Source organism: Scardinius erythrophthalmus (assembly GCF_964197995.2).
Source record: "Scardinius erythrophthalmus genome assembly, chromosome: 11".
NCBI classification, from domain to species: Eukaryota; Metazoa; Chordata; class Actinopteri; order Cypriniformes; family Leuciscidae; genus Scardinius; species Scardinius erythrophthalmus.
The window spans coordinates 36,821,200-36,834,425 of NC_138231.1; the positions used below are offsets into that span (position 1 = coordinate 36,821,200).

At 38.6% G+C, this 13,226-nt stretch overlaps 2 protein-coding genes across 7 annotated transcripts in view; one reads left to right on the top strand and one right to left on the bottom strand.

The window, feature by feature from the left end:
* On the bottom strand, window positions 1-10,697 carry paics (phosphoribosylaminoimidazole carboxylase, phosphoribosylaminoimidazole succinocarboxamide synthetase). Of its 6 annotated transcripts, XM_081377728.1 has the most exons (15): window positions 10,270-10,697; window positions 9,071-9,460; window positions 8,914-8,982; window positions 8,095-8,835; window positions 7,373-7,450; window positions 6,748-6,923; window positions 5,288-5,324; window positions 4,240-4,437; window positions 3,584-3,762; window positions 3,289-3,468; window positions 2,424-2,537; window positions 2,110-2,193; window positions 1,281-1,461; window positions 968-1,126; window positions 1-358 (listed from the first exon to the last, which is right to left on the bottom strand). In XM_081377728.1, the coding sequence occupies exons 1-15, from the start codon at window positions 10,646-10,648 to the stop codon at window positions 192-194; spliced, it is 3,132 nt and encodes a 1,043-aa protein (XP_081233854.1). In that variant the 5' UTR covers window positions 10,649-10,697; the 3' UTR covers window positions 1-191. The 6 variants fall into 6 exon arrangements, with proteins under 6 accessions (XP_081233854.1, XP_081233859.1, XP_081233857.1 ...); XM_081377733.1 differs by lacking the exons at window positions 6,748-6,923; window positions 7,373-7,450; window positions 8,095-8,835; ... (1 more) ...; window positions 9,071-9,460; window positions 10,270-10,697 and adding exons at window positions 5,450-5,554; window positions 5,747-5,843; XM_081377731.1 differs by lacking the exons at window positions 6,748-6,923; window positions 7,373-7,450; window positions 8,095-8,835; ... (1 more) ...; window positions 9,071-9,460; window positions 10,270-10,697 and adding exons at window positions 5,394-5,485; window positions 5,747-5,826.
* Window positions 5,396-13,226, top strand: part of ppat (phosphoribosyl pyrophosphate amidotransferase) — an 11,559-nt gene continuing 3,728 nt past the window's right edge. The window contains exons 1-3 of the mRNA XM_081377736.1: window positions 5,396-6,084; window positions 12,636-12,702; window positions 12,861-13,067. Coding sequence (XP_081233862.1) covers window positions 5,957-6,084; window positions 12,636-12,702; window positions 12,861-13,067 — 402 coding nt within the window. The 5' untranslated portion in view covers window positions 5,396-5,956. The remainder of the gene's footprint in view (window positions 6,085-12,635; window positions 12,703-12,860; window positions 13,068-13,226) is intronic.

Sequence of the window (13,226 nt, forward strand, 5' to 3'; positions counted from 1 at the left end):
GCTGAAGAACAAAATCACCAAGACAAATGTAACAGAGGAATGTTTATTGATGTAATGTACACCTGAAATGGTATTATTGCAAATAAGCTCTAGGTCAGCATTTCACATAGGCTTGTTTATAGGCAATGACTGGTGTGTACACAAATGTAAGCAAAACGTACAAGGTGTTTGAAGGGAATGACGCTGATCTATTACAGGCTGCACTCTTGCAGCTTCTTGTCAGCTTGTTTCAGGGAGATCCAGGTGTTCAGCATTGATGCCTTAAGTCTGGCCCAGATCAAATGGTCATTTAGACCTAGGATCTGAGCTGCGAACTGAGCAGCAGCTTCAGGAGAAAGAACAGTGGAGCAGCCCAGACCTGAAAGAGTGAGAATGAGAAGATGTTTAGCATTGCATACAATTCAGCTGCACAGCTGTTTAACAACTATTAAAAAGTTTGGGGTCAGTATGATTTTTAAGAAACAAATACTTTTATTCTGCATTAAAAATGCCAGTAAAGACATTTATAATGTAACAAAAGATTTCTATTTCAAATAAATGCTGTTCTTTTGAACGTTTTTGTAATCAAATAATCCTTAAAAAAAATATGGTTTCCACAAATTATTAAGCAACACAATTGTTTTCAACATTGATAAGAAATGCTTCTTGAGCAGCAAATCAGCATATTAGAATGATTTCTGAAGGATCATGTGACACTGAAGACTGGAGTAATGATGCTGATGAGTAAATTACATTTTAAAAATATTAAATTAGGAAAGTTATTTTAAATTATGTTTTACAATATTGCTGTTTTCACTGTATCTTGATCAAATAAGAGAAACCTTGGTGAGTATAAGACACACTAAAATAAAATAAAATTCAGACCCCATGCATGTCTGTAGTAGTGTCCACTTACCAATTACGATACAGATAATCATATCATGCATAAAGTGACACAAACAATAATTAATGACATTTAAATCGGTACCGCTAGGCATGCGAAGAGATGACCAGATGTCCTGAGCACCCCAGTCAGGGGTAATTGGAGGACAGTTGATAACTGGATACGCAGTGTTTCCTGACATCACCGGACCCAAGCCATTACTTCTGCCTGCCACTGCTACAAAGATGGTGGGAACTCCATCACCTGAGGAGAAAAACATTGATCAATTAAATTAGTTATTACAAATAGTTTTATATATACATTTTACATAATTTTGGCAATGAAAAAAAAGTCTGCAGAAAGGGCATGCTTGTTCTATTCTTAATAGATCAAATGACAACGTTGTGTTCGGTCATACCCTCATATTCAGCTTTGATGCGGAGTGTCTCATCAGGGCCTTTATGGGCAGAGGTGACTCTAAGGTGGCAGGGAATGCCATATGAACCACAAGCCTTACGGATCTTCTCACAGTGAGCCACATCTGAGGTAGAGCCCATCAGAACTACTACCCTTCCTCTAGCCTGTGACTCCAGGAGCAGCTAGATGCACACACACAGTCAGATTCCCATTAATCACTAATGCTTCAGTTAGAATACTCCAAACATTATTTCCCGATAATGTTTTAAGTATTCTATCTGAAGCATTGGTGGAAAACCATGGTGGAAAAAAACAAAACAAAACATACTCTCTCAATTAAATACCATCTAAAGTTTCATCTATGAAAAGTTTAAGCAAGGAATGTGGTGTTTTTTTCATTTAGATGTTGTGAAAGATTGGAGGAAGAGGGAAGTTAAGAGGGATGAGAGCCTGAACTAGGGGAACTAAGTAAATAGTCAAAGGTCACAGAGCTCAATGTTAGCGTTCAGCTTCTTGATGCAGTAAAAGAAATTGAGCGTAATTGATCCGAGCGTAACAAATTATTAAAAGAAAACGATTAGGGCGGGGACTTGGTTCTAAGCCTTGGTTGTTTGGATTTTCAGATGTGGGCCATGCACTTAAAAATGGAGGCCGATGAATGCAAGCTTGAGGGGGTGGGGAAGGACTAAATGGACTATATGATTGGAGAAATCCAGCAAGTCACTAGAGAGAATTGTGTCATTTTTACCCTAGATCCAGTCATATTTTGATTTAAAGATTACAAGGTAAACACACGCATCAAAAACATATTTTTTTGGAAATAATGGTACCTTGACTCGCTCTGCGACCCACTCAAAGTTCCTCTTCACCATCTGCATGGCCTCAGGAGTGACTTCTTTCAGGTCACGGTAAACCTACACAGAGAACAGTGTTTATCTGACAGTCATACTCATAGGTCTTGCCACAGGTTAGTTAGTTCTCTCAGGAAAGATCATGATCATCATAGCAGAAGGACATTTGCTTCACCAGATTAATACTAAACTCTTAGTGGCTTCTAGTTTTACTCTAGTAAAGTAGCAGCATACATTAATTTCATGCCTGAGGTATATAGTTTTTAAACACATCATGATGCTTGGCTATTTACCTGTTTGTCTTTCTGCTGGCTGCGATCCCCAGCTGGCCAGAGCCTCCATGAGTCGTTGTCAATCACATCAGCCAGCACAATCTCTTTAGTGGTCACATTTACGCCGAATTCTATCTAAAGTGACAGATTATGGGCATTAAACCTCTACTGTAAGTAGCAATTACCACAATAATAAAAAAAAATAGGAGCCTGTGCAAACCAAGGACAATACTATAAAGATAGCTATAACAATAACTATATCAGCATCCACACCAACAGATGATAATGTTCTGTTTATCATAAGCATGCACTGCAGTTCTGTAAGGACCACTATCGATTGACAATTAGCATATAGTTTGGATTGGCCAGAAATCCCTACGAATCCATGCAGCTTAGCATGGATAAGAGCAGGGAGAGCAGCAATAACCCCCCTTAGCGTAAACAGAATAGAACCAACAAAAATGTATTGCAGATATCATTAATGTCAATATTTTAATGTACAACAATTCGAGAATTTATTCTGATTCAAGTGGAATCAGAATGCCATACTGACTGACGAGAGGAGGAGCTGGGGATGGAGGAGGGTAATTCGCTCCTGAGAAACGCGATAACTGCTGATAATACTCACGCTCGCATCAGCTGACAGCTATAGGTAGATGTGGATCAGCTGAGAGTCAGCTGATGCGAGCTTGACTAACGTGACCAACGCTACGCTTGATTTATGGTGTCTGCTGCCTTAAACACTTAAGCTATTTAAAGTAGGATGGATTTTGATTGGCTTAACGTTCATCAGATGGAAAAAAAATCGTTCTGAGAGTGATTCTAACTATATCATTCTTCTGAGTCGTTAGTTGTAGAGTGGACTTCTCTACGCCAGATATCTTACTTTCATATCCACCAGCGTGCAGTCCTGGGTAGCCCAAGCCTTCTCCAGGACTTCAAAAATGGCCACCGTGCTTTTGCTCATGATGTCCACCTCACAGCGACCAATAGTCAGACCTGCCAGCTCAAACCCAGCCGCCAACAGCTGCTCTTCTGACCACTGAGGGTCATTATTGGCATCATCCTGAATGAAGAATAATGGAAGTAAATGGGTGATCAATATGTGGAAAAAATTTGAAACTGCATGACATTACGATTAAAAGCCTTCTCAACTTGTTTTCTGTTTAACAGATCCTCACCTTAAAGAACATTTCCATTTTTAGAGGACTGAAGCGGTAGCCCTCTTTGACCCCAGGGTTGCGTTTGAGGAAGGAGCCTGTGGCTATGCGCCTGCAGACCCACTCAATGGGTATCATCTCACATCTGGACGCCACAAACGCAGTCTCAGAATGCTGCCTGACAAATGCCGTCTTAAGCCCTGATAGAAAGTGATTCACAATGATTGGTCTAGTACATTAACAGCATTTTCAAGCAGAGTGCAGTGATATACTGACACAAACTCTACAGAGAAGAGGCATGACTGGCAAAAGACATGCTTTCACACTGTGAAATTGGGACACAGCCTAAACACAGCATGCATATTGTAATGAAGAATAATTAAAGGAAGCATGGCTGTCACAAGGCAGTCATTTCCCCACAGTAAAACCTTCATCAAAAGCTGCACATGGTGAACACTAAATTGAATTCACTAAAATTGCTGGGGTTGTGGGAACTATTTTAAAAGTAAATTACTTCTAGAGACCTCTGGCAACTTTGAAATTGGGGCTACCTCATGAAGATCTTCAACTACATTTTTTTGAATGAATATTGTTTGTGACTAATAAATTAACCAGGTTGCCAGATGTTTTCTATAATTAGTTTTCATTTAATCAAGTCAACAGAAAGAAAATCTCACCAGCATCCTGTAAAAGTTTGAACACACAGCTGGTGGTCTTGTTGGCAATGGCGGCTTTTCCCTCCATCTGATCCTTCCGAACCGCATTGCCCGCTGTTATCTGGTCTTTAGACTGGACCAGAACATGACCTGGCTCACCCACAAGCTCGAAGATCTGCTTGGTCTTACCCTCGTTCAGTTTTTGACCAAGTTTCAGTTCTAAACATAAAAAACCAAGGCAACAACACACATTAATTGATTCCAATGTATGTGACTTTAAGACAATAATCAATGCTCTTTTTTTGCTCTTGAAAAAAAGAAAGTTTGTCAATCTATTTCTTAACAGCAATAATAATAAAAATAATAATATTTTATAATAAATAAATAAAAATAATTTAGTTTTCAAATAATATTAATAAAAAAAATGTGTACGCCGAATCAAAATCAGTGACATGAAGGAACCCATTTTCTTGTCATGTGACAAGAAAACCTAAAACAGATGACATCTTTAGGGCCTCGTTTAGAAAAAGTCACATATTTGACCTTTTAATTAAAAAAAAAACTTGGATAAACCTTAAGAAAACTTCATGTTTTATAATGACTCAAAAATTCATATTTTATTTAAAAAAAGGGTTTACTTTGGGGAATTATTTTAAAGTAAAGTATTTTAATTGATTTAATAATTATTTTTTGATGGTTACACTAATTACATTTTACAATCATTACATAATTTTTGTATATATATATATATATATATATATATATATATATATATATATATATATATATATATAACAAGTTTTAAACTAGATTTGAAAAGATTTCTACTTTATACAGACATATCATTGACCAATATTCTGTTTTATCTTGGCTGAAAATACTTATACTACCATCTTTCCTCATCTAGTAGTGTTACTGATTCGTATTAATAACATATCAGAAAACAAAAGAACTTAACAAAATGTCTATTGAGTAATGCCATGTGGGTGAATTTGTATTCACTGCGCAGCTGCACAAAAACATGGTGCACACCAGAAATATTCAAGCAGACGAATGACTACAAACTTACCTGCAGTGTTCGACATTGTTGCTGAGCGTCGTTTTTCCTGCAAAAAATGATTAGAAACTTGATTATTCTGTGTCGCTGGGTTTCAGGCAAACGTTTTAATAACTACCTGGACTTCAGAGGAAGGCTGATATAAAAGTATGTCGAAGAGGAGCGAGACTCAACTCATTTATTTTCACGAGAGCAACGCGTTACGACACTCTGGCGATTCATAAAAACCAATCAGAGTAATGCCATCCTCACCACGTGGGCACAATCTTAATCTGCATACTTTGAAAGAAAAAACAAAAGACCTATCTACTGATATTGTTTAGGAACAAACATTCGTTCTTCTGATGCATTTTTGCAAACTACATTGAATTGAGCGCGTTACGCAAGTCATTGAGCGTATTTCTTTTTCTTAAAAATTTATCTCTACGACTTTAAACAGTTTATTGATTTGACAAAACTTGCTTTGCTAACCTTTTTGTTTTCCATTTGCTCTAACTTTGGACTTCAAATCTTATGTTTTTGTTCATTTGAGCATTTGTGTTGCCAAATCCTCTGCCCTGCCGCATGTTCCGCTGTTTGAGGAAACAAACACGTGGTCTGAGAGACTCCAGCTAGCCAGCGTGGAAACACACGCTACAACCATCAGTACAAACCCAGTTAGTGCTATTCAGAGGGGAGGACATGGAGTTTGAGGAGTCGGGCATTGGAGAGGAATGCGGGGTGTTCGGCTGTGTGGCAGCCGGGGAATGGCCAACGCAACTGGAGGTCGCGCAGATTTTGACACTAGGACTTGTTGCTTTACAACACAGGTAAGTTAAGTGTGCTGCTGTTAATTAGCTGCTCCCTGTTTATGTTTATGTATTTTACTCTTAGTATGAGACAAAATATTAAGATAATTCCTGCTGAAAATATATTACATAACCCAGCCTATACCCCCAGTCTGACCAGGCTGTTCTGTTGCATTTTAAAGGGGGTTAAAGTGGATGGAAAACCATCTTAAATCATCTAAGACTGATATGCTTTTTTCTTCTTCTTCTTTTAAATAAAGCATATAAAATATCCTATAATATGCAGGAATTTGCCTGTGGTTCCCAGGTTGAAAGCACTGAATGAAATGAATCTCTTGTTTCACATATAATATACAAACTACAGTAGTAAACATTTGAAGTGGATCAAAACCTTGCATCAAAGTTATACATGAATTTTGAACAATACCCGTTCTTGTCTTAGGACAACTTTGATGAACTTTTTTGATCCACTTCAAATGATGACCACTGTAATTTAGTGCTCTTTATCATGCAGATGAACAAGTTACCTAGGTGCAACTTTTGCAATTGCCTGATCTTGTTTTCTTACTGATATAATGATTTATAAATGCTGATATTGCTCATAGTCAACATGACGATTTGCAATACCCTGCAGCTATGCAGTAAAATCACCGATCAATAGACTTCTATTGTCCTGCGTCTCACCGATTGTTCAGATGTGATTGCATTTGATGCCATTGAACACACAGAGGTTATCTCCATGATCGGAATGTATTGATCCTCCTCTTCTTTGCATTGGAAGTCTATATTCTCCGACCAGTCTGTGCTGCTTTCTCCATCATCTGTGCTCTGATGAAACTGTTTAGAAATCAAACGATCCCCTAAACACACATAAGATACTGTTAACACTGTTACATGGGTCAAAGTCAAAGAACGTGTTTGTTCACTGACCTTTTCTTGATATGCAACTTTTGACAAAGAAAGTGATAATACTGATGAATTTCATAATGAATATATTTCCAGTAATAGATATATATGCATTTATTATAATATAATTACTCTTGGTTCCATCCTGATTCCCTTGTGTAACTATTTTATTTTGATTTCCAAATGAGTTCAGGATTGTTAGAATTGCCACTGTTATGTTGTCTATAAATTAAATCACATTTTCATTTGTTATGAAATGCTTTCTATATATCCTTATCAGTGCGTTCTAATTCCCAATCTTGATTCTATTAGTCAAACTGAAGTCACAAGATTGACTCACACCTAACTCTGCTCATTGCTCACAACTTTGAGAATGTCTGTGAGGAGAATATAATGGAAAAACCTTCGTCTGCAGCTTTCCTCTTTCTCCCTTTGGTTGCCGACACATGCTCTCCTCTTGTGTATGATGGGTCGCTGCTGTCTACATTGCAAATATATGCACACATATTGAGAAAATGCAAATGAGAGTAACATTATGTGCACATGATAATTTGAGGACACATAAGTATTTTTGTGTGTTATAATTCAGTGGTTCTCAACTGGTGAGCCGTGGCCCGTGACCAAACAATTGTCTGATTGGGTTTCTAACAGCAGGAAAGGAAAACTGTGTAATTAGGATAGCAAAAAAAAAAAAAAAACGGCTTAAAATGAGGCAAATGCTTCCCATATCTTTTGTTGTTGACATTGAAGGCTTTGTGTTCGATCAAACTGTCAAACACAAAGCCCGGGGTACAAATTCATCTGTCACTTGGCAGAAAATGCAGAAGTGCCAACATGAACCGATTGCGTCATCCTCAAACATGGCCTTATGTTTAAAAAACATGAACAAAACTTTGCCAGGTAAAATACAATTTTACTCAGACTACATTAAAAATGGGTTCAAGAAGGATAATTGTGTTTGGTCAGTGAATTATTGTCTTAAAAATCTTTATTTTTATTTTGATCTTTATTTTGTTTCATTTAGTTTCCTCTTATACGATATACCAATTTGGTCGTCACATGATATCTAATGTCAAATCTGATACAAAACCAGTTGAGAACCACTGGTATAATTTGTTTTAATACCTGGGATCCTTCTGTAATTATGACTGTCGTCATAAATAACAGCAGAGATGGAGTCAGATGAGAGATGCTGATCATATTCTATTGGAGGGCTGTCAGTAGGCCTTACTATTGTGGAGTTCATTTCAGGTATCTCAAATTCAACATTTGACACTTCCTCTGGTCTCTTTAAAATGCCTTCGGTCTCAGTCTGGTTTTGAAAGACTCTTGCAGAAATGGCAGGAGATCTCAATGTGGCCTCATCAACGGGCGGCTGGTCATATCTAACTGCAACAATGTCATTGTTCTCATGTGGAAGTCCACCCATGGAGTGTTCCTCAAATGCTGGAGGAGTAAACATCCTAGAGTTCCTCAGTAAATGATTTGTGTCGGAAAACTCAGCGTAATTCAGTCGACTTCTAGGAGGCTTGGACAAAAGGGAATCCAGCTGTTCGTAAAACCTCATGACACGGCGAGGATCTCCGATGTCGGCTTTTCCTCTCTGCAGAGAACGGTAGAGGTATTTCAGGTTTTTGTACTTAGTGCGACACTGTTTCCAGTCCCTCTCCACACCCTGCTGAAGAAGCCTGCGTGAAATCTGCACAAATATGTCTTTGTTTCTGGTAGAACCCTGTAGCTGTCGCTGAATCCCTTCTTCGGCCCAGATTTGAAGGAGTGCGGCCACCTCTTCTTCACTCCAGTTTCTGCCTGAATCGTGCACTGTTATTATGTTCATCTCGTTTACTGCTGCTGCTGTTGTCGTCGCTGAAAAAGAAATGAGAGGTTTTTGAGAAATTTAAGATGTTGAAACAGCATTTAGCATTCCAGTTTTTCTCAACTCACCTGTCTCTCTTGCCATCAGTGGATGAGTGGCGGCATTCATTATTGTTTGCATCTCTGCCAGACTTTCATCTAAAACAAGGGCATAAAGATGGAAAAAGTCAACTTCTAGATGGAGAACCTGAACTAATTTGTTGCAATTAAATAAAACAAATCTTACCATCATCAATCTTGATAACCTGTTCTTCGACAGGTTCACGCCTCATGGCCAGCTGGTCCCTGTCTAGTATGTTCCTTGGTGACTCGTCCTCCTCAAATCTACCCTCAATGTTTTTGCCCTGCATTATAGCATCAAGCTCAGCGAAGAACCTTATTGGCCGGCCTTGACTCTTGCTGACTTTGTAGTCATATTTCATGTTCTTGTATTTAGTGCGGCACTGTCTCCAGTCACGCACCACGCTGTGTTGGCACTCCAGCCGACGTGCCATCTCCTGGAAAATGGCCTTGTTTCTGTGGGAGCGTTGAAGCTGCTTATGAACCTCCTTGTCGGACCAAACCGTAAGAAGAGCCCGAACCTCCTTGTCAGACCAGTGTCTACCTCCTTCCAGCCCTAGAAGTAAATTGGCTCTCACTTAACAACAGGTTTGACAACATAAGGCAAAGGAATATTTAGTATAAACAGTGTAGCTGAATGGAGCCACCAGGTGGGTTTTTAAATAAATTAGCTTGTGCAAGTATTAGCTAATGGGCTTTCAGATTAAAGGTTTTACAGCAGGCATTCTCAAATTTGCTTCCAAGGCCCCCCATTTTTCTATGAACTTCTATAAACTATATTTGGCCCCATCCAGTTGTAACCTCAACCCTTTACTGGATAAGGGCTTTTATCTTACTCACAATTTCTAACCAGTCTAATTTTCTAATTTCTAACCCAACAAAGCTAGAAAATGCATATTCATTGTTACCATGGAGTTTTTACGAACTTTATTACATTAAGATTTTATTAATTAATGACAATTCCAGGACTTGAAATCACACTTTTAGGCTACTATATATATTCAGGTTTTTCAAGACAGGGGGAAACTGGGTTCTTCAAAGAAGTTGAGATGGATAAAAATGATTTATATGTTATTATTTATTTATATATATAAGCGTTTATTTATGTATTAGTTACTTTGTCTTATTTAAAATAATTTTAAGTCATCTTGAGGCTTAGAAGTTCCCTTAGGCCCCCTAATTGTGAACCACTGTTTTACTGGAAATTAAAAAGTGTTGTAGAATGTATTTTATTTGATTTATATATTATTTAAAATATAATATATATAATATATATATAAACCAAATATTCAATTCTAACCTGAGTTTTTCAGGCAAAAATATTGTAGTTTCAGGATTTTTGTTTTGCTATTGTTTGAGAATTACCTTCCTGAAGACCGGTCAGTGAAGCAGGCTCCTCTCTTCTGGCAGCATTCGGCTCTTCATCTGCCACGTAAGGCCTTTGGGTCTGCGGCCTGCTATCTGTAGAAGAGCGTTTGTAGACCGTCTGCGTAGGCCTCCAGTCTGGAAGAGCCATGCTCCTACTCTGGGCCTTACATTCAAGCCAGTCTCTACACACCCCAAGCTCTCTCAGACGGCTTGAGATGGCCTCATACTTGGCCCTGCTCTCTTCCTCTTCCCAGGCTTGTCTCTCCCTCCACACTGAAAGCAGAGTTTTCACTTCATCCCCTCTCCAGTGTCCAGCTGTGTCCCTCTGCCTCTTGTCCTCCCCAGAATGTCTTTGTTGGTCTGTTTCAGGCTCCATGTTTCTAAGCTTGCCTAGAAATGGCTTCTGTTTGTTCGCTTCTGCCTTTATCCTCTCTGCTCCCCCTCCCTGTTGACTTTAAGCTCAGTGTCCAAGGCAACCAGACGACTGAGCCAGTTAGGAACGGCCACGTGACCGAGTACAGCCTCATGACTGGCTTAAGCTGTGTGTGGTGGGGGAGGGCCGGGGAGGAAATGTGAGAAGTGGCTTGGCAAATGAGTTGCACTTGCTGTGTCGATCTTCTTCAAAAAGACACGTGGAAAAGGCTCAAAGGTGTTTGGCTGCATGCCTGATTTAAATGTCGTTTATGGTTATTTGGTCACATCTTTGGGATAAACTGTCTGTGCTTTCCCCTCATGCTTTCAGTCTCTCTTACTCTCTCTCTCTCTCTCTCTCTCTCTCTCTCTCTCTCTCTCTCTCTCTCTCTCTCTCTCTCTCTCTCTCTCTCTCTCTCTCTCTCTCTCTCTCTCTCTCTCTCTCTCTCTCTCTCTCTCTCTCTCTCTCTCTCTCTCTCTCTCTCTCTCTCTCTCTCTCCCTCCCCCTCCCCCTCCCCCTCTTTCTCATTCTCTGGCTAACCGTTTCACATAAACCAGTTTTATCTGCTTTAGTTACACACACTGTGCAGTCATTCAATCTTAAAAACAGATTTGGCTCGATTTTGATTTGATTTTGGAAGAATGGGAGGGACACATTCTCTCTCCAGACTAGTCTTGCAAAGACATGTTTTCTAATGGTGCACGACATGCAATATCACTTTAACAGATACCATCATTTTGTCACTATATCTACACTTTCTTTATATTAAAGTACATTTCCTTATTAAAAATATTTGTATAGAAGTTTAAACTTTATATAGAAGTTTTGTGTGCGCACATACCCGAAGCATGCACAGCTGCTCCAGACAACATGTAAATAATAAAATGGATTCTCTTTCAAGTTTCCCTGTGATTAAACCGGCTCAAACGGGCAAATTCACACAGACTTATGTCAAAATGCGAGTATACACAGTCGGTTATGGATAAGTAAACAGAAAGAACGCATGTGCTAGGCTAATTCCTGCTGCTGTCTTAATGTTAATCAATCAACAAAAGACAGAGAAATCACTCCCTGCTCTTCACTGAATAACATTTAGTTATTTTAATAAGGAACCTTTATTTAATGTTTACAGTGAAGATTATATGCAGTTGTATTTTACATTTGACTACTTTATTAAATTTTTGTACCTGAGAACTGTTAGACCTTCCTGAAAAGCACAGAATATTTCATTTATATCTTTGTTCTCTTGTATTTATTTTTTAGTTTTTGCTTGTAGTTTAATTATTTGTTAGTTTTGTATTAATTACTGTTTACTTGTTTTTACATAATCTTTGAAATTGATATTAGTAGGTTTAGCGGAGGTATTGAAATTGGAATCGAGAATTGTTCAATTTCACTTATCTAATATTTGGGGTGTCATAACCTAATTTATTACAAGGATACATGGGCCAAAAAAACAAACTATTTTATTCATTTAATAGTGGAATAATTGAAATCAGTTAATCAAATCGATAATCAAATCGAGATCTTGTGAATCGGAATCGAATCGGTACATCTGAATCGATGCCCAGCCCTAATATTCACATGAGACGAAGCCAGTCATGTTGGAAGTCTAATACAAGTGTTTTTATTTCACATGGGGTCGGACTCCTCATGGAGGCTGCCATGTTGAGATCACATGACCAGTCTCTGCTCACTTAACTTTGGTAATCTCTCTATCATCCAACACTTTCACTCGTTGATAAAATGAATCATGATTGTGAATGGGCTCCTCTCATAATGTTATTGATGTCTGTATACACTACCGGTCAAAAGTTTGAGATTGGTAAGATTTTTTTTATGTTTATGAAAAAGCTTTTGCTGTGTAATACAGTTGCTAAATCTACATAATTTCTTGTAGATCATTAATGTGAAAATAACTGAATATTTTACAATATGCTTTGTTAAATAGGGGCCAGGAGAGTGCTGGAATTGTCACGAGTACTGGAGCAAACCCACCAACATACACCACCCTGAAGGTAGCGTAAGAATAACACAGCATTTCGATGTGTACAACATCTACTGATCACTTAAAACATGATTTCTTCCTCTTCCATGGGCCAACACATATCAACATACACCAGTAAATGCAAGATTAGACATGCCTGACATAATTGCTTCTCTCGCTCTCTCACAGGGCATGGGCTTAGTGAATACAGCTTTTAAACCAGAGGATTTGGGGAAACTGCGCAACGTTAACCTAGGAATCGGACACACACGTTACTCCACCACGGGTATCTCAGAGCTGCAGAATTGCCAGCCTTTTGTGGTAGACACGCTGCATGGCAAGATTGCAGTGGCCCACAATGGAGAACTGGTCAATGCCGCCGCGCTGCGCAAGAAGGTGGGCTTTGATTCTTAAGCGGCGGTCACACTAGACTTTGAGCATGCAAAAGTTCTCAGGACACCGCAATGGCCATAATATGACGTCACATACTGCGGTGTCTTTTGTTAAAAAATATTATTCGAAAATGTATTAAATCCAAAATGTTAAAATGTGCAA